Source organism: Bubalus kerabau, chromosome 12, assembly GCF_029407905.1.
Source record: "Bubalus kerabau isolate K-KA32 ecotype Philippines breed swamp buffalo chromosome 12, PCC_UOA_SB_1v2, whole genome shotgun sequence".
Lineage (NCBI taxonomy): Eukaryota > Metazoa > Chordata > Mammalia > Artiodactyla > Bovidae > Bubalus > Bubalus kerabau.
Genome location: NC_073635.1, coordinates 34,394,162 through 34,418,529, shown reverse-complemented (window position 1 = coordinate 34,418,529; position 24,368 = coordinate 34,394,162). Strand labels below are relative to the sequence as shown.

General features: G+C 45.7%; 1 protein-coding gene and 1 non-coding gene across 2 annotated transcripts; one reads left to right on the top strand and one right to left on the bottom strand.

Moving 5' to 3' along the window:
• Positions 1-6,267: 6,267 nt before the first annotated feature.
• On the top strand, positions 6,268-8,292 carry LOC129624120 (craniofacial development protein 2-like). The gene is given in 2 exon segments (XM_055541852.1): positions 6,268-6,896; positions 6,899-8,292. Coding segments are annotated over 2 exon segments (1,329 nt in total). The 5' UTR covers positions 6,268-6,541; the 3' UTR covers positions 7,873-8,292.
• A 5,796-nt stretch (positions 8,293-14,088) lies between these two features.
• On the bottom strand, positions 14,089-14,161 carry TRNAG-CCC (transfer RNA glycine (anticodon CCC)). Its single transcript has one exon. It is a non-coding gene; the product is annotated as a tRNA-Gly (tRNA).
• Positions 14,162-24,368: the final 10,207 nt, after the last annotated feature.

Below are 24,368 nucleotides of genomic sequence, written 5' to 3'. Positions count from 1 at the left end.
CTGTTCATCTACTCTCTGTTTCTACATAATTTGCCTATTCTGGCCATTTCATATAAACATGATTAGCTTCTTTCACTTAGCACAATGTTCCCTAGGGCCATCCATGCTGTAGAAGACATCACTACTTTATTCTTTTTTGTTGCTGAATAATATTCCATTGTGTGCATATAATCTATAATCACATGTATAATTTTTAAAATCAAACGTGATTAAATCTGAAGGACAGAAAAAACCTGAAAAAATATGAATAGAGTTTTAGGAACCTGTGGTATAATGTTTAAAACTCCAACCTCCGTGTGAAAAGACTCCCAGAAGGGGAAGAGATAAATGATGGAGCAGAGACTACACTGAAATAAATAACAGCCAGACACTTTCTAAACTGGATGAAATACATGCCTTTACAGACTCAAAAGGCTCACCGAACTCCAAGCAAAACAAAGTCAAAGACATTCTGCCAGATATAGTCAAACTCCATGAGACCCAAAATAGAGAAAAAGGGGACTTTGCTGGTTGTCCAGTGGTTAGGACTCTAAGCATCCATTGCAGGATTCAATCCCTGGTTGGGGGACTAAGATACCACGTCATGCATGGCAAAAAAAGAAAAAGTTAGTATAGGAAAATAATAATTAGAATAATGATGAATTTCTCCTGAGAAACCATGGAAATGTCTGTAGAGCACTGAAGGGAAATGGATACAGATGTATGCTTATGATGACTCAGAGGCCAAGGGTGTTGGGGGAGACTGGGGAAGGTTTCCAGTTACTTGATCATGGCCAAGTTTATAGCTGTGCTTTCCAACACACTAGCCTCTTGCCTTGGGTGTCTACTTAAAGGTAAATTAACTGAAAGTAAAAGTGAAGATGCGGTTCTTGAGCCAGGCTAGCCACGTGTGAAAGCCAAATGTGACAAATGACCACCATACTGCACTGCATAGATCCAGGACGTTTCCATCAACACAGTCCTACTGGACAGTGCTAAGCACGTGCCCACGGGAGTGGGTGCTGACAGAGACTCTGTGGAGGAAGGGAAGTTAAGGAACCCTGAGGCCAGGGTGCTGTGAGGACTATGTACATGGATACTGGAGTCACCCCGAATCTCCCAGGAGTAGCATTGGAGAGAGTAGGAGTCAGGAGCTAAAGTCTTCCAGGAAGGAGAGGAGGAATGACCCGGATAGCCAGTGGTGCAGCCTGATGGCCTGAACTTTGGAGCACAAGGATTTTTTGAAAGCACGAGGGAGGTTGGCTCAGAAGCAGACTCCAGCAGATACCTGTCTCCCTGCCAGGTGTAGGGGATATGAGAGCAGGCTGCCAGAAGCAGTGCCCTGGGAGAGGTGGGTTTCCGTCAAAACGAGAAGACGAGAGAATCCAGTTCTGGGGTTGTAAGGGGCTTCAATAAGAAGTGACCTCCACTGCAGACACAGAATTTAAGAACTGGGGAAGGGCGGGTGATGAGATTAGGGGTCAATGTGCAAGGGTGTAACATGTTTAAGTGTGAGGGCTGAGGGGTGGATGGGGAGTGCTGGGGTAGCATGTTGTTCAGTCACTCAGTCGTGTCCCTCTTTGTGACCCTACAGACCACAGCATGGACTCTGTGACTCTATGGACTGCATGCACGCCAGGCTTCCCTGTCCTTCACTACCTCCCAGAGTTTGCTCAAACTCATGTCTATTGAGTCAGTGGTACCATCCAACCATCTTATCCTCTGTCATCCCCATTTTTGTCAGTCTTTCCCAGCATCAGGGTCTTTTCTAGTGAGTCGGCTCTTCACTTCAGGTAGCCAAAATATTGGAGCTTCAGCTTCAGCAGTAGTCCTTTCAATGTGTATTCAGGACTGATTTCCTTTAGCATTGGCTGTCCTTTAGCATTCCTTGCTGTCCAAAGGACTCTCAAGAGTCTTCTCCAGCACCACAACTCGAAGGCATCAGTTCTTCAGTTCTCAGCCTTCTTTATGGTCCAGCTCTCTCACCCGTACATGATTACTGGAAAAACCAGTTTTGACTATATGGATCTTTGTCAGCCAAGTGATGTCTCTGATTTTAATACACTATCTAGGTTTGTCATAGCTTTTCTGAATCAAGCATCTTTTAATTTCATGGCAGTCACCATTTGCAGTGATTTTTTCCACATCTATTGGCCATGAAGTGATGGGACTGGATGCCATGTTCTTAGTTTTTTGAATGTTGAGTTGTAAGCCAGATTTTCACTCTCACCTTCATCAAGAGTCTCTTTAGTTTCTCTTCCCTTTTTGCCATTAAGGTGGTATCATCTGCATATCTAAGGTTTATTGATACTTCTCCCAGCAATCTGTTTTTTTTTTTATTTTTTTTTAAATTTTATTTTTAAACTTTACATAACTGTATTAGTTTTGCCAAATATCAAAATGAATCCGCCACAGGTATACATGTGTTCCCCATCCTGAACCCTCCTCCCTCCTCCCTCCCCATTCCATCCCTCTGGGTCGTCCCAGTGCACCAGCCCCAAGCATCCAGTATCGTGCATCGAACCTGGACTGGCAATCTTGATTCCAGCTTGTGATTCATCCAGCCTGGCATTTCGCATGATGTACTCTGCTTATTTTCAAACACATATGCATGTTTCCCAGGTGGCACTAGTGGTAAAGAATCTGCCTGGCAGTTCAGGAGATGCAAGAGACGTGGGTTTGATCCCTGGGTCGGGAAGATCCCCTGGAGGAGGGCACGGCAACCCACTCCAGTATTCTTGCTGGAGAATCCCATTGACAGAGGAGCCTGGTGGGCTACAGGCCATGGGGTCGCACAGAGGTGAACATGACTGAGCATATACTTCCCTAAACGTCTCATTTAGCTTGTTTTTGAGTGTTATAAAAATGCTACCTTGTATGTAGCCTGCAAATTGCTTATTTTCTCTCAACATTATATTTTGAGGTTTACTCATGTCATATCTAGATATATCTAGGTTCGTGAATTTTCACAATGGTGTAACATACATTGTGTAAAGCACACTGTTTCTGTCTCCTGAGGGTGGAGCTTTGTTGTTCCTACACTGTTTTTTATGATGAACCCATGAACATTACCAAGTGAGTTCCCTGATACACCATGTAAGAGGGTCTCCAAGGCAGTGACCTACTAACTGATTGTGACCGTGGCTCACAATTAGTAAGCCATGAAAACAAATTAACAGAATGCAACCAGAATCTGTAGATTTCGACCAGACCTGATACGTTTCAGTAAGCCACGGAATGAAGAACAGACTGTACAGAGGAGGGGCCTGGGTGAACATAGGGGAATCCTCAGAAAAGCCATACCGTGGACCAGGGAACATAGCCTCACAAACATTATCATGGCAAAGCTGAGAAGACTCTAGGACCTCAAATGCCAGGCTTCTGAAACTGTTGGATCAAAGATGATATTTACCAAGAGAATGAATGTGTGCTTTGAACACAATTATTTAAGCATTCTAGCAGAGAGGGTACTTCCAGAAATGTGAAGAAAAATGATCAACCACAAATGGAAGTGGAGAGAGAGGGGCACATGGATTCAGCTGGAGCATCTGTCTGCTCTGCCCAAAACAAGTCATTCGGAAAAAAGTATAAGCTTGAGACAAAAAGATGAGTGCGTGTCTTTCTACGCCACCATTCATCTTGTCTCAAAGCTATGGTTTTTCCAGTGGTCATGTATGGGTGTGAGAGTTGGACTATAAAGAAAGCTGAGCACCGCGAAGAATTGATGCTTTTGAACTATGGTATTGGAGAAGACTCTTGAGAGTCCCTTGGACTGTGAGGAGAACCAACCAGTCCATCCTAAAGGAAACCAGTCCTGAATATTCACTGGAAGGACTGATGCTGAAGCTGGAACTCCAATACTTTGGCTACATGATGCAAAGAACTGATTCATTGGAAAAGACCCTGATGCTGGGAAAGATTGAAGGTGGGAGGAGAAGGGGACAACAGAGGATGAGATGGTTGGATGGCATCACCGACTCAATGGACATGAGTTTGAGTAAACTCCAGGAGTTGGTGATGAACAATAAGGCCTGGAGTGCTGCAGTCCATGGGGTCTCAAAGAGTTGGACACGACTGAGGGACTGAACTGAATGGAAACATTTGTGGACAGGTTTTTGTGTGATTGGAGGTTTTCATTTTTCTTGGTAGATTCTTAGGACTAAAATTGCTGGGTCATATGGTAAGTTTATGTTTAACTTTTTAAGAAACTGCTAAAATGTTTTCCAAAATTATTGTATTGTTTTACATTCTCACCAGCAACATATGAGGATTTTAATTTCTATCCGCATCCTCACCAACACTTGTTATTGTCTGTCTTTTTTCATTATAGCCATTGAGGTTTTAATTTGCATTTCTCTAATGACTAATGATGTGTAGAATTTTAAAATGTGATTCTGAGCTTTTGTATATCTTCTATTCAGACCTGTTTCATATTTTTAACTTGGGTCATTTGTCTTATTGAACTGTTTTGTGTAAGTCCTTTGCCAGATATATGATTTACAAATCCTTTATAATGGTGTTTTTTGAAGTGCAAACATTTTTTTATCTCAAGGAAGTCAAACTCTTTCCCCTTTATGGACTGTGTTTTTGGTATCCTGTCTAAGAATGCTTTACTTAATCCAAAGTCACAAAGACTTGGTTTTCTTCTAGAAGTTTTATGGTTTTAGTTTTTATATTCAGCTCTATGATCTATTATGAGTTAATTTTTTTAGGTGGTGAGATGTAAGGGTTTAAATTCACCTTTGTGTATGTGGATATCCAATTGTTCCAGCATCCTTTGTGGAAACATGTTCTTTTGAGATGTGTGGAGAAAAAAGACATTTACCTTCTTTCTAGGTACTATATAGATGTGTCACAGTGTCCCTGAAGAGTTCGTACATCAGCTGGCATATCTGTAGTCATGTTCATACCTGGTTGTGTGTCTCTACTGATTGTCTCTAGTTAAAATAACCCTCACAAAGTTAACAAGTCACTTTAAAAACTGGGTGAACATTGAGAATCCTAACAGTCGCCTGTAATTACAAATTGGAAGCAAATTGGCAGTGTTTCTACAAGCTCTGCATTCATGGCCAGTTCACACCATGTCCACCCACGTGCTTCCTTTTTCGCTGGATGCTCCTGCTTTCTTTTGTATCTCCTCTTTCTTCAAGGTGGAGGGGAGAGGAAACTCTAAGTTTTCCTGAGAGACAGCTGGGGAGGATGTAGTGAGTCAGGACTGCCTTTCCAGCTGTGATGGCTGGTCGGGCAGGCAGGGGAGGGCAACTTCCTTTCCCAACCTGTTTTCCAGATAATTCTGCCTTAAGGTATGGCTGACAGAGGGGTCCAGGTCCACTCTCTGCTCAGCTGTTCCCTGGATGAGAGGTGCCCTGTGGAGCACAGACATCATGCTGTACTCCAGAGCCCATCACTCGGGGAACAAACAGCACACCTGGAGCAGACCCAGCTTCAAGACACTTCCCATCCCCACGAGCATGTGTGCATGCAGGTTACACCACACGTGCTTGTGTCCCCACCTGAGTGCCTGCCTTTCTCAGGGCCTTTGCTCACCCGCTCTGGTCACTCTCTGGGGTTCTTTCTGTCCGGGCTCAAACGGAGCAGTTCTGACTCTCAGGTCACTAGGGACAGGGCTGCAACCACAGTCAGCGATCCCGGAACTCAGAGCCTGTCCTGATGGACCATCCAGATGAAGGGCTGCTCTGTTCTCTGTTTAAGCAAAACACAGATGGTCAGATTAAATCTAAGGCAGTTTTCTCAGAATGGGGCAGAGGCCATGCATATCAGAACCACCCAGAATGCTTGTAAAAAGGTAGATACCCTTGGGACTACTAGCCACGACTTACTGAATCTGGTTGGGGGAGGGGGATGTGTAGGTCCTCAGCTCCTGGGTTTAGTAAGAGGTGCTTTTCTTTGCAGAAGCTTAACACCTACTGGTCCAGGGGATGTCGCAGAAGGACATGTAGAACTGACAATAGTTGACTGCTGTTGAATACAAGTGTGGCTCTTGATCCTTTGTACAAAATGGACTTTATTACGTTTGTAGTCATTGCATTTCAGAGTTTAAAGAGACTTACTGCTCATCTAAATAAGGCCAATGGATATGCAGTGGCTTGCCTGAAAAACCCATTTTTCTTTATTCCACTGTCTCCTTAGTGGCACGTCTGTAAAAATGCTCAAATGGGATGACAGACCTTTCACCCAAAGGTAGAATGCAACTCATAGAAAGAATTGTGAAAGGGAAACAGGGAAAAAGAATTATGTATTAGTTATCTTTCAAATTCATCTAAACATGAAAGATTAACTTCCTCTGGTGATGGAGAATATTCTGAGATAAGCAGAAAATGCTGACATAAACATGAGTCTGTCAAACTTGTTTTACTTGACCTTGTAACTGAGTTTAAATTATGAAATCAGATCTTAGTAGAAATCACATATTTAAAAGCCTTTATAAGTCTCTTTATAAGTAGGTGTTGCAAGAGGGCATCAGAGGGCAGACACACTGAAACCATACTCACAGAAAACTAATCAGTCTAATCACACTAGGACCACAGCCTTGTCTAACTCAATGAAACTAAGCCATGCCCATGGGGCAACCCAAGACGGGTGGGTCATGGTGGAGAGATCTGACAGAATGTGGTCCACTGGAGAAGGGAATGGCAAACCACTTCAGTATTCTTGCCTTGAGAACCCCATGAACAGTATGAAAAGGCAAAATGATAGGATACTGCAAGAGGAACTCCCCAGGTCAGTAGGTGCCCAATATGCTACTGGAGATCAGTGGAGAAATAACTCCAGAAAGAATGAAGGGATGGAGCCAAAGCAAAAACAATATGCAGCTGTGGATGTGACTGGTGATAGAAGCAAGATCCGATGCTGTAAACAGCAATATTGCATAGGAACCTGGAATGTCAGGTCCATGAATCAAGCAAATTGGAAGTGGTCAAACAAGAGGTGGCAAGAGTGAACGTCGACATTCTAGGAATCAGTGAACTAAAATGGACTGGAATGGGTGAATTTAACTCAGATGACCATTATATCTACTACTGCGGGCAGGAATCCCTCAGAAGAAATGGAGTAGCCATCATGGTCAACAAAAGACTCCGAAATGCAGTACTTGGATGCAATCTCAAAAACGACAGAATGATCTCTGTTCGTTTCCAAGGCAAACCATTCAATATCACAGTAATCCAAGTCTATGCCCCAACCAGTAATGCTGAAGAAGCTGAAGTTGAACGGTTCTGTGAAGACCTACAAGACCTTTTAGAACTAACACCCAAAAAAGATGTCCTTTTCATTATAGGGGACTGGAATGCAAAAGTAGGAAGTCAAGAAACACCTGGAGTAACAGGCAAATTTGGCCTTGGAATACAGAATGAAGCAGGGCAAAGACTAACAGAGTTTTGCCAAGAAAATGTACTGGTCATAGCAAACACCCTCTTCGAACAACACAAGAGAAGACTCTACACATGGACATCACCAGATGGTCAACACCGAAATCAGATTGATTATATTCTTTGCAGCCAAAGATGGAGAAGCTCTATACAGTCAACAAAAACAAGACCAGGAGCTGACTGTGGCTCAGATCATGAACTCCTTATTGACAAAGTCAGACTTAAATTGAAGAAAGTAGGGAAAACCACTAGACCATTCAGGTATGACCTAAATCAAATCCCTTATGATTATACAGTGGAAGTGAGTAATAGATTTAAGGGACTAGATCTGATAGAGTGCCTGATGAACTATGGACAGAAGTTTGTGACACTGTACAGGAGACAGGGATCAAGACCATCCCCATGGAAAAGAAATGCAAAAAAGCAAAATGCTGTCTGGGGAGGCCTTACAAATAGCTGTGAAAAGAAGAGAAGCGAAAAGCAAAGGAGAAAAGGAAAGATATAAGCATCTGAATGCAGAGTTCCAAAGAATAGCAAGGAGAGATAAGAAAGCCTTCTTCAGCGATCAAGGGAACAAAATAGAGGAAAACAACAGAATGGGAAAGACTAGAGATCTCTTCAAGAAAATTAGAGATACTAAGGGAACATTTCATGCAAAGATGGGCTCGATAAAGGACAGAAATGGTATGGACCTAACAGAAGCAGAAGATATCAAGAAGAGGTGGCAAGAATACACAGAAGAACTGTACAAAAAAGATTTATTCACAACCCAGATAATCACAATGGTGTGATCACTGACCTAGAGCCAGACATCCTGGAATGTGAAGTCAAGTGGACCTTAGAAAGCATCACTACGAACAAAGCTAGTGGAGGTGATGGAATTCCAGGGGAGCTATTTCAAATCCTGAAAGATGATGCTGTGAAAGTGCTACACTCAATATGCCATCAAATTTGGAAAACTCAGCAGTGGCCACAGGACTGGAAAAGGTCAGTTTTCATTCCGATCCCAAAGAAAGGCAATGCCAAAGAATGCTCAAACTACTGCACAATTGTACTCATCTCACATGCTAGTAAAGTAATGCCCAAAATTCTCCAAGCCAGACTTCAGCAATACGTGAACCGTGAACTTCCTGATGTTCAAGCTGGTTTTAGAAAAGGCAGAAGAACCAGAGAGCAAATTGCCAACATCCGCTGGATCATGGAAAAAGCAAGAGAGTTCCAGAAAAACATCTATTTCTGCTTTATTGACTATGCCAAAGCCTTTGACTGTGTGGATCGCAATAAACTGTGGAAAATTCTGAAAGAGATGGGAATACCAGACCACCTGACCTGCCTCTTGAGAAATCTGTATGCAGGTCAGGAAGCAATAGTTAGAACTGGACATGGAACAACAGACTGGTTCCAAATAGGAAAAGGAGTACGTCAAGGCTGTATATTGTCACCCTGCTTATTTAACTTCTATGCAGAGTACATCATGAGAAACGCTGGGCTGGAAGAAGCACAAGCTGGAAATAAGATTGCTGGGAGAAATATCAATAACCTCATATATGCAGATGGCACCACCCTTATGGCAGAAAGTGAAGAGGAACTAAAAAGCCTCTTGATGAAAGTGCAAGTGGAGAGTGAAAAAGTTGACTTAAAACTCAACATTCAGAAAACTAAGATCATGGCATCTAGTCCCATCACTTCATGGGAAATAGATGGGGAAACAGTGGAAACAGTGTCAGACTTTATTTTTTTGGGCTCCAAAATCACTGCAGATGGTGACTGCAGCCATGAAATTAAGATGCTTACTCCTTTGAAGGAAAGTTGTGTCCAACCTAGATAGCATATTGAAAAGCAGAGACATCACTTTGCCAAAAAAGGTCCATCTAGTCAAGGCTATGGTTTTTCCTGTGGTCATGTATGGGTGTGAGAGTTGGACTGTGAAGAAGGCTGAGTGCCGAAGAATTGATGCTTTTAAACTGTGGTGTTGGAGAAGACTCTTGAGAGTCCCTTGGACTGCAAGGAGATCCAACCAGTCCATTCTGAAGGAGATCAGCCCTGGGATTTCTTTGGAAGGACTGATGCTAAAGCTGAAACTGCAGTACTTTGGCCACCTCATGCAAAGAGTTGACTCATTGGAAAAGACCCTGATGCTGGGAGGGATTGAGGGCAAGAGAAGGGGACAACAGAGGATGAGATGGCTGGATGGCATCACTGACTCGATGGACGTGAGTCTGGGTGAACTCCGGGAGTTGGTGATGGACAGGGAGGCCTGGCGTGCTGCGATTCATGGGGTCGCAAAGAGTCGGACATGACTGAGTGACTGAACTGAACTGAACTGATAAGTCTCTGAAATTTCCTGTTGATGTTTGAAATTTATCTTAGGTAGAAGGCTACTGCTTGGCTACTGAGACACCGAGTCCTAAACTTCCTCTAAGAAAAGGAAATAATCAAGAAAGTGTTTGAGGAACTGTGTCATCCTTAAAGTTAGGAAGAAGTTACCTTATTTATGGAGAATTATATAAATGACAATAAGATACTGGTGGGGAATTTGTAGTGGATGGGCATTCTTTATGTCCAAGGTCTTAATTACTTCCCAGGGAGCTCACACAATGGACATAAAAAGGTCCAAACACACATAGGGTACAGGTTTAGGGATTTGCGGTTTTTGTGATGGGAACACCATGGTCAATATACCAGCTGATGCTTATAAACACATTTCATTTTTGAAATAAAAAACTATTGAGGCACTTCGAGAAGCTTGGCTGCTGCTTTGTTTTATGTTGACAAAAACAACCTATACATGGGCTTCCCTGGAGGCTCAGCTGGTAAAGAATCTGTCTGCAATGTGGGAGATCTGGGCTGGATTGGAAAAATCCCCTGGAGGAGGGCATGGCAACCCACTCTAATACTCTTGCCTGGAGAACTCCATGGACAGAGGAGCTTGGTGGGCTATAGTGCATGGAGTTGCAAAGAGTCGGACACGACTGAGAAACTTTCACTTTCATACATCTATACACAGCATTCTTTATAATAGCAGGTTCCAGGAAAATCTGATGACAAAGAACAGAAAGATTCAGAAATGGTGCAGGGATGTGTATTAATCAGTAATATTTTGGTTGCCAACAATACAAACCCTTCTGGTTTCAGGAGTGTTTGCCACACTTCAAGCTATGTTTCCTTGCTTTTTCCTCCCTAAATCCTTCCTATGTAGAACTTCCAGAGTTGCACATTATCTGAAGTAAATAAAGGAATTTATTCAATCACATAAAGTCCAGTGAGTGGTCTGGGTTTCAGAAAAAGCTGGACCAATCAGCTCACACAATATTATCAGAAATGAATATCGGGGAATTTCCTTGCAGCCCAGTGGTTTGCAGTCCATGCTTCCATTGCAGGGGGCACAGGTTCAATCCTTGGTCAAGGAACTAAGATCTCACAAGCCACTGCTGCTGCCGCTGCTGCTAAGTTGCTTCAGTCGTGTCCGACTCTGTGCGACCCCACAGACGGCAGCCCACCAGGCTCCGCCTTCCCTGGGATTCTCTAGGCAAAAACACTGGAGTGGGTTGCCATTTCCTTCTCCAATGCATGAAAATGAAAAGTGAAAATGAAGTCGCTCAGTCGTGTCTGACTCTTCACAACCCCATGGACTGCAGCCTACCAGGCTCCTCTGTCCATGGGATTTTCCAGGCAAGAGTACTGGAGTGGGGTGCCATTGCCTTCTCCGTCACAAGCCACAGGTGTGGCCAAAAAAAATGAGTCCCAGTCTTTGCTACCTACACATGGTCTCTCCCAGTGGTACTAAGATGGCTGTTGGAAGCCCCAGACTTCACATCCTTCTTTTAAGTCCCTACAGTCTCTCTGTCCTCAAGTTTCTCTCTGTAAGTCTCTCTGTAAAGCCCTCTAGTTCCCCCTACTTGCATCACCTTTTCCCCTGGAGGTAAAGCCAAGTTTCTGGGGAGACTTACTCTGGTTGGCCAGCGTGTCTCCCCTGGCCACATATTTGTGGGAGAGAGAGGCTGAGACATTGTTAATCTCTCCCCCCAAACTGCTGATAGTAAAAGATGACAAGTCACAGATGTCTGGCTACTGAGGGTTGATGAACCTCGGAGTTAGTAGAATATGAGTTTTTACTCATAATGTATATGAGAGTACATGTGTTCAAATCTGTAGTTACCTTTTTTTTTAAATTGGAATATAGCTGATTTACAGTCTTTTGTTTCAGAGTACAGCAATGAGATTCAGTTATACATATACATATATCTATTCTTTTTCAGATTTTTTTCCATTACAGGTTATAACAAGATAACAAGATATTGAATATAGTTCCCTGTGCTCTACAGCAAGTCCTGTTGTTTATCTGTTTTATTTACAGGACTGTGTAACTGTTAATCCCCAGTCCTAATTTGTCCCTCCCCCTAAAGCTGTATTTACCTTTGCTGGTCTTTGGTCAGCAGATGTGAAAGAAAATACAGAAGCTTTAGTAAAGTCCTTCATTTTGTTTATATAAAACTGTACTTCTTATTTGTACTATTACAGCTTCTAGATTTCTTTTTTTTTTTCTGTCTCTCTGTTGGAAGACCTCTTTGGAGCTCCAAGAGAGGAGAGTAATTATGAGTGTGACCCCTCGACACAGGTAACAAAGAGCTTGCTTTCTGGCTCCACGTCCTGACTACCTGTGTGATCTTGGGCAAATTATTCAGCTTCTCTAATCCTGCATTTTCTTATCCACACAACAGAGGTAATAACGTGCTTTCCTCTTTGTGTTGTTTTGAAAATGAAAAGAGAATATGCAAGCAAAGTTTTGAGCTTCTTGCTGCCATGGAGGAAGCACTCAGAAGTGCTGCTGTTATCAATATTATGAAACCAGTTCCTCTGCTTTTATGCCTGTTCACTGGTCATGGTTGCCAGGTTGCCCTGTTAGCTGTCGAATTCCCCAGCACTCAGCAGCAGGTGCTGTGTTTCCTTCAGGAGGGGCTTCATTCCCGACCCCACCGCCCTCAGGCTCAGCCTGGTCACCAGCACTTGCTCTGGTCACTGTCTTACTTTCACCCACTGCACTGTTCTTCTCTGTGGAATTCCAGCAAAGCGACACCTCTGAGCAACACCTTGTGCAAGAAGACACTTTTTCTTACTGTATTGTGAAAAATGGAAATATACCAAGAAGTATAAGAAAGAAATAAAGACCACCACCCAGAGGCAATAACAGCTAACATTTTAATACCTCACTCTTCAGATATGGGGATATGTGTGTATATATACGTATACACACACACACACACGTAATAAATGAAAGTGAGTGTTAGTTGCTCAGTCGTGTCTGACTCTTTGTGACCCCATGGACTGTAGCCCGCCAGATTCCTCTGTACATGGGATTCTCCAGGCAAGAATACTGAAGTGGGTTGCCTTTTCCTCCTCCAGGGGGTCTTCCCGACCCAGGGATTAAACCTGAGTCTCCTGCATTGCATTGTGGGCAGATTCTTCAATGTCTGAGTCACCAGGGAAACTCTATATATGTGTATTTAAAACTAGCTCACAACATATACAGTGGCATTTTCCCTTTGTTCATTTAACATTTGACAGTCACTTAACATAGTATGGTTTCTCAAACCATTAAATAGTCTTCACAATTTTTGTTTTTAAAGAGAATCATTTTCTAGAAAAGAATTTTGAATTATTTAAATACTCGTTCTTTTGTCGTTGGGCTTGCTTTTCAGGTTTTGCTGTTAGGAATAACATTATTATGTGTATCCCAGGACAAGCATCTAAAATACTCACTTCCTTTATTTAGTATTTTATTTTTTTTGGCTAGGTGGTGCAGCTCTCAGGACCTCAGTTCCCCAACCAGGAACTGAACCAGGCCACAGCAGTGAAAGCCTGGAATTCTAACCACTAGGCCACTGGGGAACTCCCTTTTATTAGTATTTTATTTTTTTGGTCACACCGAAAGTGTGATGTGCTCTTAGTTACCCAAGAGCAGAAACTGAACCTGTGCCCCCTGCAGTGGAAACTTGGAGTCTTAACCAGTGGACGGCCAGGGAATTCCCTTTATTAGCATTTTAAAAGTTGTGGTCTAGTTTCCCTGAAATATATATATACATATATTATATATATAAAACCTCTCTCTGTATGCATGTGTATGTGTATATATATATATGCTCAGTCACTCAGTCATGTCTGACTCTGCAACTCCATGGACTGTAGCCCACCAGGTTCCTCTGCCCATGGAATTTTCCAGGTTAGAATACTGGAGTTGGGTGCAATTTTCGACTCTCTCTCTCTATATATATATATATATACACACATATATACATATACATATATACACATATGTCATATATACACACCACATTTTCTATATCAACTCATCTATGGATGGGCACTTAGAGTGCTTCCATATCTTGACTGTTATAAACAATGCTGCAATGAACACAGCAGTGCCTATATCTTTTCAAATTAGTGTTTTCATTTTCTTCTGATAAATACCCAGAAGTGGAATTGCTGGATTGTATGGCAGTTCTATTTTTAATTTTTTGAGGACCCTCCATACTGTTTCCATAGTGGCTGCACCAATTACATTACCACCAATAGTACATGAGGGTTCCTTTTTCTCCACATCCTCGCAACTACCAGTTCTTTTTTTTTTTAAACAAAATATTTATTTTATCTATTTGACAGTATCCTGTCTTAGTTGCGGCACACAGGACCTTAGATCTTAGTTGTGGCATGTGGGATCTAGTTCCCTGACTAGGGATTGAACCTGGGCCCCCTGCATTGGGAGCACAGAGTCCTAGCCACTGGACCACCAGGGAAGTCCTATATTTCTTGTCTTTTTGATGACAGCTATTCTTACATATGTGAACTGATCCCATTGTTTTGATTTGCATTTCTCTGATGATTAGTGATGTTGAATACCTTGCAAGAGATTTTTATAGAGCAGAGTGAGCAGGAACAAGGAAGTGATACTGGGCATTTGCCGATGGGTTAAGTAAGGGTGGTTGTTGTTCGGTCACTACTTTCCTTGTAAGGAACAAAGGAAAGTCTTGCAGCGGACAGAAAACTGGTGCTGAGCAGACAAGCCCTGATGGGTGGATGAGGCTTTCCTTTTCTGGGAGAGTCGAGCATAGAGCGTAGAAATTTTGTTAAGTTTCAGTTTGCTGATGTGGGGCTTGGCATGAGCAACTCATCTTGGGGTTAATCTGGTTATTTTAACATTTGTTGTTGTTCAGTTGCTTGGTCGTGTCTGACTCCTTGCAACCCCATGAACTGCAGCAATCAGGCTTCTCTATGCTCCACTATCTTCTGGAGTCTGCCCAAACTCATGTCCATTGAGTCTGTGATAACCACTCTGTATCTAATCTTTTGTGTCTTGCTTTCATTCAGCTTCGCTCATAGCTCAGTTGGTAAAGAATCCGCCTGCAATGCAGGAGATCCTGGTTCAATTCCTGGGTTGGGAAGATCCCCTGGAGAAGGGATAGGCTACCCACTCCAGTATTCTTGGGCTTCCCTGGTGACTCAGTTGGTAAAGAATCCACCTGCAATGTGGGAGACCTGGGTCGATCCCTGAGTTGGGAAGATCCCCTGGGGAAGGGAATAGCTACCCACTCCAATATTCTGACCTGGAGAATTCCATGGACTGTATAGTCTATGGGGTCGCAATGAGTCGGACACGACTGAGTGAACTTCACTTTCATTCAACATCAGGCTCTTGAGATCCATCTTATTGTACACAATGGTAATTGCAAATGCATCCCTTTTACTGCTGAGTCATATCCTATTAATATATTACAATTGTTTGTCCAGTTACATGTTGGGTTGTTCCTAGTGTGAAGTTGTTCTTAGTTTGTTAAGTCATGTCCAACTCTTTGCCACCCCACGGCTGTAGCCCACCAGGCTCCTCTGTTCATGTGATTCTCTGGGCAAGAATACTGGAGTGGGTTGCCATGCCCTCCTTGAGGGGATCTTCCCAACCCATGGACTGAACCTATGTCTCCTATATCACAGGCAGATTCTCTACCACTGAGCCACCAGGGAATCCCAGTATGAAGTTATTATGAGTAAAACTACTATTAATATCCTCTTACAAGTCTTTTTGTAAATACGTGTTCATTTCTCACGGGTAAGTACCTAGAAGTAGAATCTCTGGATTTATGGAAGGTGGATACTTAACTTCTACAGGAACTGTGAGTGTTCCAGAGTAGTTATAACATTCTACACTCTTACCAACAATGTATGAGTTCTGGTTGCTCAACACCCTCCACAATAATTTGGAGTCATTTATCCTTGACATCCTGTGGGTGTATAGTGGACTACTGTTTTTTAAAAAATTGGAATATAATTGATCTACAATGTTGGGTTAGTTTCAGGTGTATAGCAAAGTGCATCAGTTGTACATGTATCCTCTTTTTTTATAAGAGTTTATTCTCATATAGGTCATTACAGACCATGGTGTAGAGTTCCCTGTGCTGTATAGTAGGTCCTTATTAGTTGTCTACTTTATATATAGCAGTGTGTGTATGCCAATCCCAGTCTCCCAGTTTATCCCTCCCCTTACCCTTTCCCTCTGGCAACCACGTTTGTTTTCTACACCAGTGACTCTATGTTTCGTAAATAAGTTCATTTGTACCACTTTCTTAGGTTCCACACATGAGCAGCATCATGTGGTATCTGCTGTGATGTGCGTTTTCCTGATGATGAACAAGTTGGGTCTATTCTTTGAGTTGTGAGCTGCGGGAATTACTTACCCGCTCTAGATCCAAGTGCTTGTCAAAAGGGTGCATTGTGAATATCTTTTCCTGGTCGGTGGATGGCCTATTCATTTTCTTGGCAGAAGAAATGACGTTTGATGACGTCCGTTTATTACTTTTTCCTTTTCTGATCAGGGCTTTTTTGTGGCCCAGCACAGAAAGTATTTTCTCCTCCGTTTTCTTCTAGGAGTTCTCTCTGCTTAGGTTTTTACTTTTAAGTCTGTGGTCCATGTTTAGTTAATCATTGCATGTGGTTAAGGGGGTCAAGTTTATTTTTTCCCTAGAACATCAAGTTGTCACAGCACCATTTATTGAAGACTACCTTTTTCCTATTGAATTGCTTCGCTGCTGCTGCTGCTGCTGCTAAGTCGCTTCAGTCGTGTCCGACTCTGTGCGACCCCATAGACTGCAGCCCACCAGGCTCTCCCTTCCCTGGGATTCCCCAGGCAATAACACTGGAGTGGGTTGCCATTTCCTTCTCCAATGCATGAAAGTGAAAAGTGAAAGTGAAGTCGCTCAGTCGTATCCGACTTCCAGCGATCCCATGGACTGCAGCCTACCAGGCTCCTCTGTCAGTGGGATTTTCCAGGCAAGAGTACTGGAGTGTACCTCTCAAAATAATTTCCCCACATGTGCAGGTATCTGTTTCTGGGCTCTGTCTACTCTCATGCCCACACTCCAGTGTCTTGAGTAGTGTTCACATTCAAGTAAACCTGAAACCAGGCAGTGTAAGTCCATCAGTCTTGTTCTTTGGGAGCCTGAATGCCTTGTTTTCAGTGTGAAGATTCCGCACATATTCCACTAATTTTTCAATAAGTATTTTATGATTTTGCTGTACTTACGACTAATACTTTATGAAAATCACCATTGCTTCCTGGTAGTTCTGATAGACTGTATTTCCCAAAATGGCTGCAACAGTTTCCAATCCTCAGGCTCTTGCAGACTCCTGCCACTCTCCCATCAGTAGATGGGGTCTCCTCTTTCCTGTCCCCTGGGACCGACTGGGCCCTTGTGGCTGCCTCAGCGAACAGGATGTGGTGGGAGAGATGGTGCATGATTTCTAAGGTCAGGTTGGAAGGGCTGACAGAGTGCCACCTGCCTCTCTTTCCTGGGACCCCTGGATCCAGCCAGCATGTTGTGAGGAAGCCGGGGTTACCAGGAGCGGCCATGTGCCGGGGCCCTGCTGCATCTGGCATTGCAGCCAGAAGTGAGAGTGAATGAATGACTGAGGGGAGGGCCTGCCACAACTGCCACTTTGTCATCAGGAAAATAGAGGGCAGTTCTACTGCAGGTTGCTTTTCCTTTTCTTTTAAAATTTTATTTATTTTTATTTTTGGCCACACTAGGTCTTCCTTGCAGCTCTCGGGCTTTTTCTAGTTTTGACAAGCGGGCTCGACCCTTCCTTGTGGTGCACGGGCTTCTCTTGTTGTGGAGCTCTGGCTCTAGGTTTCATGGGCTTCAGTAGTTGTGGTTCATGGGCTCCAGAGCACAGTCTCAGTAGTTGTGGTGCATGGGCTTAGTTGCCCTGAGGCATGTGGCATCTTTCTGGGCCAGGCATGGAACCCGTGTCCTCTGCAATGGCACGTGGATTTTTTACCATTGGGCTGCGAGGGAAGTCCCATATTGCTTTTTCTATGTCTGGTGTAGTCCACTGCTCTCTAAAAACAATGTGTAACATTGAAAAGAATCTGGAGAAGAGTCATCAAAATGCATTTGCAGAGTTCTTAAGAAGCCCACCATAGGGGAATAAAGATTTCTGTTGAATGTTCTTCCTTCCCAGTTGTTGTTCAGCCAGTAAGTTGTGTCTGACTCTGTGACCCCATGAACTGACCCTTTGCCTAATCCTGTCAGGGTTGCTCTTTGGTTTATTAGTTTGTAAATAACATCAGAGGAGAGCTGGAAAGGAAATTGGTCTGGGGACCAGAGGGAAAGGAAGGAGGTTAGGGACTGGTGGCTTTCACTGCGTCTGAATTTGTTTGTTCCCTAAACTGGGGAGTAGAGGTGTGCGTGCTAGCTATATGCTTATCTGTGCCTTTTTACATGCCATATATATGCCTTTCCTTTACAAATGTCTATAGACATGCATCATATATAAACGTGTGTTTGTGGTTAGTTGTGTCCAACTCTTTGCGACCCTATGGACTGTAGCTCGCCAGGCTCCTCTGTCCATGGGATTTCCCAGGCAAGAAAATTGGAATGGGTTGCCATTTCCTCCTCCAGAGGATCTTCCTGACCCAGGGATCGAACCTGTATCTCCTGTGTCTCCTGCATTGGCAGGTGGGTTCTTTACCACTGAGCTACCTGGGAAGCCCATCCATATATAAAAGGTAAACATGTATATGTATACCTACTATGAACATTTTTAAAAGGAAATTAGGTTTTAATTTGAGGAAAAGAAAGGGTTAAGAAGTGGCTTAAAGTCTTTTTAAAAACATTTATTTATTTATTTGGCTGCACTGGTCTAGAGAAAGAAATGACAACCTACTCCAGTATTCTTGCCTGGAGAATCCCATTGACAGAGGAGCCTGGCGGGTACAGTCCATGGGGTTGCAAAGAGTCGGACACAACTGAGCGACTAACCCTTTCACTTTTCATGAACATTTTAAAAAGGAAATAGGGTTTTAGTTTGAGGAAAAGAAAGGCTTATGAAATGGTTTAATGTCTTAAAAAAAAAAAAAAATATATATATATTTCTTTGGCTGCACTGGGTCTTAGCTGCAGCCCGTGGGGTCTTTGATGTTCCTTGAGGCAGGGAGGTTCTTTTAGCTTCAGCATGTGGGCTCTTTAGTGGCAGCATGTGAACTCTTAGTTAGGGCACGTGGGATCTAGTTTTCTGACCAGGGACTGAACCCGGGTCTCCTGCATTGGGAGCGCAGAGTATTAGCCACTGGACCACCAGGGAAGTCCCCTGAAATTTTATTTATAAATTTATAAAGATGAACTCACTGGTAGAAACTTTTAGGATCACCCCAGCAGTTGTGATGACATCCTAAGAAAACATCTTCTGCCACCCTGAAGCTTAGCCCTGCAGTTCAGAACATGTCCTCTTCCTCAACTTCCTGCTCAAGACTCATTGCTTATCAGGAACCTGTTTTGTTTTGTTTTAGGGCCCAGGATAAGCAGAATCCTACTTGAAGCTGAAATTCCCAGCTCACAGTTTTCGAAGCAAGTTGTCCATCCCTTCTGCCTTTTTTTTTCTAAGAATGGAGGCAGAGGCCAGCCAAGGGGGCGCTTGGCACCACATGGCTTTGCAACGGGGGGAGGATTCTCTGCTGAACTCTGTTCTTGACAGCCCCGATGTTTATGTTTTTTGAAGCTTAATGATCAGCAAATGCTGGGGCAGACTCTTACTTACATCGTTTTGTGTGTGTGTCTGTGTTCACTTTGAGGTCAGAATTTTATCAGCTATTAAACAGATTGCGCCCCCCTCCCCCCCTGCCCGCCCCTACCCCACCACCCCGGCCTTTATGGAACTGTGCCCAGGAGGACCAAGCCCAGTTTCAACATTAACACTAAAGTAAAAACAACCAAAAGTAGATCACGTGATCTTGGACTAGTCCCCTCACCCCTCAATGATTCTGTTTCTGCGGCAGAAGGTGTGAGTGTGTGCGTGTGTGTGTCCGGCGTTCAATGATGGCCACAATTTTTTATAGCTTTAACAGCCCACCAGCTAGAGCTGGAGGGAGGTTGTGTCATGGTTGCGGGGGCGGGGGGGCGGGTGTGGTAGAGGTCTAGAGACCCAGGACTTCACTGGTGACAAGGCCACCATCGGGCACCTTAGAAATACCTGTTCCTGTGAGGTTCCGCATAGGCCCCAGCAGACCGGACACGGAGGAAATGGAAGAAGAGAGACTGCGGGGGAGGGGGCGTAAGAAGAGAAAGCAGGCGTCCTGACCGCCTCACATCAGCGCCCCACGGCAAGTGCAGGGAAACCAGAGACAAAGTCCCGAAGGGGCGCGCGTCCCCGAGGCGAACCCCCAAAGCACGGATCCCCTGCCCCGCCCCGCGCCTTCTCCGCACCTGCAGGCGTCCCGTCCTGCGTGACGTTCGGCGGCTTCCCGGAGCCCCGGGCCGCCCCCCCCGCCCCCGCCCCGCACCCCGCAGCCCGGGCGCCGCCGCACTGGGCGCCGCAGCGGCACGGACGGCGCAGCCCCGCGCAGAGGCCGCCCGCTCCAGCCCGGCGCGCCCCCCATGGCCCTCGGGCCGCCGGCCCCGCGCCCAGCCCCGCGCAGCGCCCGCGGGGGGCGCGATGCCCAACGGCCCCGGCCGCGCCCAGGCTCTTAGGATGTCCCTGACAGGGAGGCCACGGATCCGCGCGTCCGTGGGTGAGAGCGGGGGCGCGGACTGGGGGGTTCTGGGCGGGGGCGCGGGCGGAGTGAGGGGGGGCGCGGGCGGGGCGGAGGGGCGCAGTTAGGACTCAGCGCCCCGCCCTCCGTCTGCGCCTCCGACCCCTCCCCGCGCTGCGAGGCCGGGGCTGGGGGTGGGGGCAGGTCCCTCAGGGATGGGGAAGGGGGGGTCCCGGATAAGAGCCCCGGCGCCGGCTTGCCTCCAGCTCCCGCCATCGCCTCCCCGCCCCCACCCTCGCCCCCTCCGCGGTGGGCTCGGGGCCGGCGGCGCACCAGCATCTCGCCCCTCTGGCCTCGCCGCGCGTCTTGCTGCCGCAGAGCTGGGGTGGGGGTTGGCGGGGCACTCGGCTCTGTGACTCCCTGGGGACTCCGCGGCCGCGCGCAGGGACGCCCGAGCCGCTGATCCCTCCCTTGCCCACCCCCGGGGGCCGTCCGGCGCCCCCGCGAGCCGGCAGTGCGCCTCGGAGGGCCGGTCGTTAGAGCCACACTCAGCCCAGCGCGTCGAGGGCGGCCTCGGGCCGCCAGTCCTCAGGAGCCGTGTGTGGTTTGTTATGTAAACGTGTGTAGGGACCATAGGCTTGTGGAGCTGGGTGTCACGTGATGGTGACACAGGATGCGCTATCGACACCCTTCGATCATGAAACATTGAAAGGGCGCTTCAAAACGATTAGATTTCCTGCCACTTTGGGGCTCTTGGCAAGTTTGTAGGTACATACATGCAGGTGCAGGTTTTGCAGCTTGGAGCTGGGTTCGCTGTTAGTAGTCTCCCGTGGATTTTGTCTGAGAAAATAGGCATATAAAAATAACTGACTTCCCTATTCCTGTGGCTGAATAATGTGAAAGGGAAGCAGCTTATCAGACAGTCTAGACCCGTGTTTCCGAGGCTTGAGTGATGTCGGGGCACCTTCTGAGTCACTTGCAGAGAATCCCAGCCACAGAGGATCAGGGGGCTGACAGGCTGAGACCAGACTGCGGGAGTCCCGGGTCGGGGGAGGGCGGATGGTCCCTGTATGGGTGCCAAGGGGGAAGGGGGTACAAGCTGCCTTGTGTTTGAAGGTAGGACCTGCAGCTCATGATGAGGATGAGGGTGTAAGTGAAAGAAGAGATGCAAAGATGGAGGTTTTGGGTCCAAGAAATGGTTACTGAGATGAGGAAAGGTTCGGGAAGAGCAGGGTTCTGTTTTGGGGAGGGGGGAGAGGGGGTCAGGAGTTTGGTTTTGAACCTGTGAAGTGCCAGCCAAAGGGCCCAGTGGAGAGAGGCAGGCCGGTGTACAGACCAGAGGAGAACTGTGAGGATTGCCCAGCAGGACAGGCTCTCAGGACGGGTGTGACCAGCACTCACTCAGGCCGCCATCTAGAAAGAGTCCCCAGATTGCCTTCAGGCCCTGCCCTTGCTCTGTCTGAAGACTTCCTGATTTTTGAGCCAGGGGCCTGCGCTTTCATTTGGCTCTGCGCCCTGCCGATTACATAACCCATGTATAGATGTGGCCAAAATGAGAGGGGTCCTTGCCCAGAGCCCTGGGCACTCCACATTTCAAGGTCAAGGAGATGCAGGCGGCAGCAGGGAGCTGCGAGGTTGGCCAGTGAGCTCAGAGGGAGCCAAGAGACCGTGTCCAGGAAGTGGGGTGTCCGACTGGGCCTGGCATCACCCCAGGCTCAGGACAGGTGAGGCCTGAGAACCGTCTGTTTGTTCAGCAGCAGGGAGGGGAGAGCATCGGTGACCTTGCAGAAGCTGATTCTGTGTGATCCCGGGAAGAATGTCCATAAGAGATGAAGAGGACAGGCGTTGGAAACAGCTTGACCGGAAAACTCTTTGGGGTGAACTTTGTTGCTGGGAAGCGTGGAGCAGAGGGGGAGTGGTCGCTGGAGGAGGATATGAGTTCTAGAAGGCCGTTTTAAGGCCTGTGACAGTTGTACGGTTGTTGGCATGGACGTAAAAGCTAGGGGAGAAGGGAGGGCAGGGTTCTGAGATTCAGAGAAGAGAGCACGTCATCAGGGTGGGGCAGTGGAGACACGTCCAGAGGTGGAGGATGGGGGCCTCGCTGTTGGATAGGCTGCGAGATGGGAGCTTATTTTGGGTCTATTACACTTCCCTGGAGGCTCAGATGGTAAAGAATCTGCTTGCAATGCAGGAGACCCTGGTTTGATTCCTGGGTCAGGAAGATCCCCTGGAAAAGGGATAGGCTACCCACTCCAGTATTCTTGGGTTTCCCTGGCGGCTCAGATGGTAAAGAATCCACCTGAAGTGTGGGAGACCTGGGTTTGATCCATGGGTTGGGAAGATGCCCTGGAGCAGGGAACAGTTACCCACTCCAGTGTTCTTGCCTGGATGATTCCAAGGACAGAGGAGCCTGGCAGGCTACAGTCCACAGAGTTGCAAAAAGTCAGACATGACTGAGCGACTTTCACTTTTTCACTACACACCGTGTAAGGAAGAGGGAGGCCTTGACAGTGTGGGCTCTCTGGGGCATGCATTTTAACTTGTGTAAAGGGCCTGCTGGGCCTTCCCAGGTGACGCTAGAGGTAAAGAACAAGGCTGCCAATGCAGTAGATGTAAGAGACACGGGTTCTATCCCAAGGTGAAGATCCCCTGAAGAAGAGAATGGCAACCCATTCCAGTATTCTTGCCTGGAGAATTGCATGGACCAAGGAGCCTGACAGGCTATATTCATGGGGTCACAAAGAGTCAGACATGACTGAGCATGCACCCAAAGACTAAAAGGAAAAAAAAGGATTATTCACAAATTACAGTTTAAATTGGTTTTGCTAGTGCCTAGCAAAACCTTGGGGTTTCTATATTGATTGTGTATCCAACAACCTAGTGGGGTCTCTTAAGAATTTTTTTTTTAATTAATTTTTTATTGACGGATAATTGCTTTACAGAATTTTGCTATTTTCCATCAAACCTCAACATGAATCAGCCATAGGTATACATATATCCCCTCCCTCTTGAAGTTCCCTCCCATCTCCCTCCCCATCCCACCCCTCTAGGTTGATACAGAGCCCCTGTTTGAGTTTCCTAAGTCATATAGCAAATTCCCGTTGGCTATCTATTTTACATATGGTAATGTAAGTGTCCATGTTACTGTTTCCATACATCTCACCCTCTCCTCCCCTCTCCCCATGTCCGTAAGTCTATTCTTTATGTCTGTTTTTCCATTGTTGCCCTGTAAGTGAATTCTTCAGTACCATTTTTCTAGATTCTGTATATATGTGTTAGAATATGGTACTTATCTTTCTCTTTCTGACTCACTTCACTCTGTATAATAGGTTCTAGGTTCATCCACCTCAGAACTGACTCAAATGCATTCCTTTTTATGGCTGAGTAATATTCCATCGTGTATATATACTACAACTTCTTCATCTAATCATCTGTAGATGACATCTAGGTTGCTTGCATGTTCTGCTGCTGCTGCTGCTGCTAAGTTGCTTCAGTCGTGTCCGACTCTGTGCGACCCCATAGACGGCAGCTCACCAGGCACCCCCGTCCCTGGGATTTTCCAGGCAAGAACACTGGAGTGGGGTGCCATTTCCTTCTCCAGCTTCCATGTTCTAGCTATTGTAAATAGCTACAACATTATTGTAAATAATGAACACTGGAATATATGTGTCTCTTTCAATTTTGATTTCCTTGGGGTATATGCCTAGGAGTGGAATTGCTGGGTCATATGGTGGTTTTATTCCTAGTTTTTTAAGGAATCTCCATACTGTCTTCTATAGAGGCTATATCAATTTACATTCCCACCAACAGTGCAAGAGCATTCCCTTTTCTTCACACCCTTTCCAGCATTTATTGTTTGTAGACTTTGATGAGGGCCATTCTGACCTGTGTGAGGTAATGTCTCATTGTAGTTTTGATTTGCATTTCTCTAATAATAAGCAGGTCAGGTGTTCTGGTATTGCCATCTCTTTCAGAATTTTCCACAG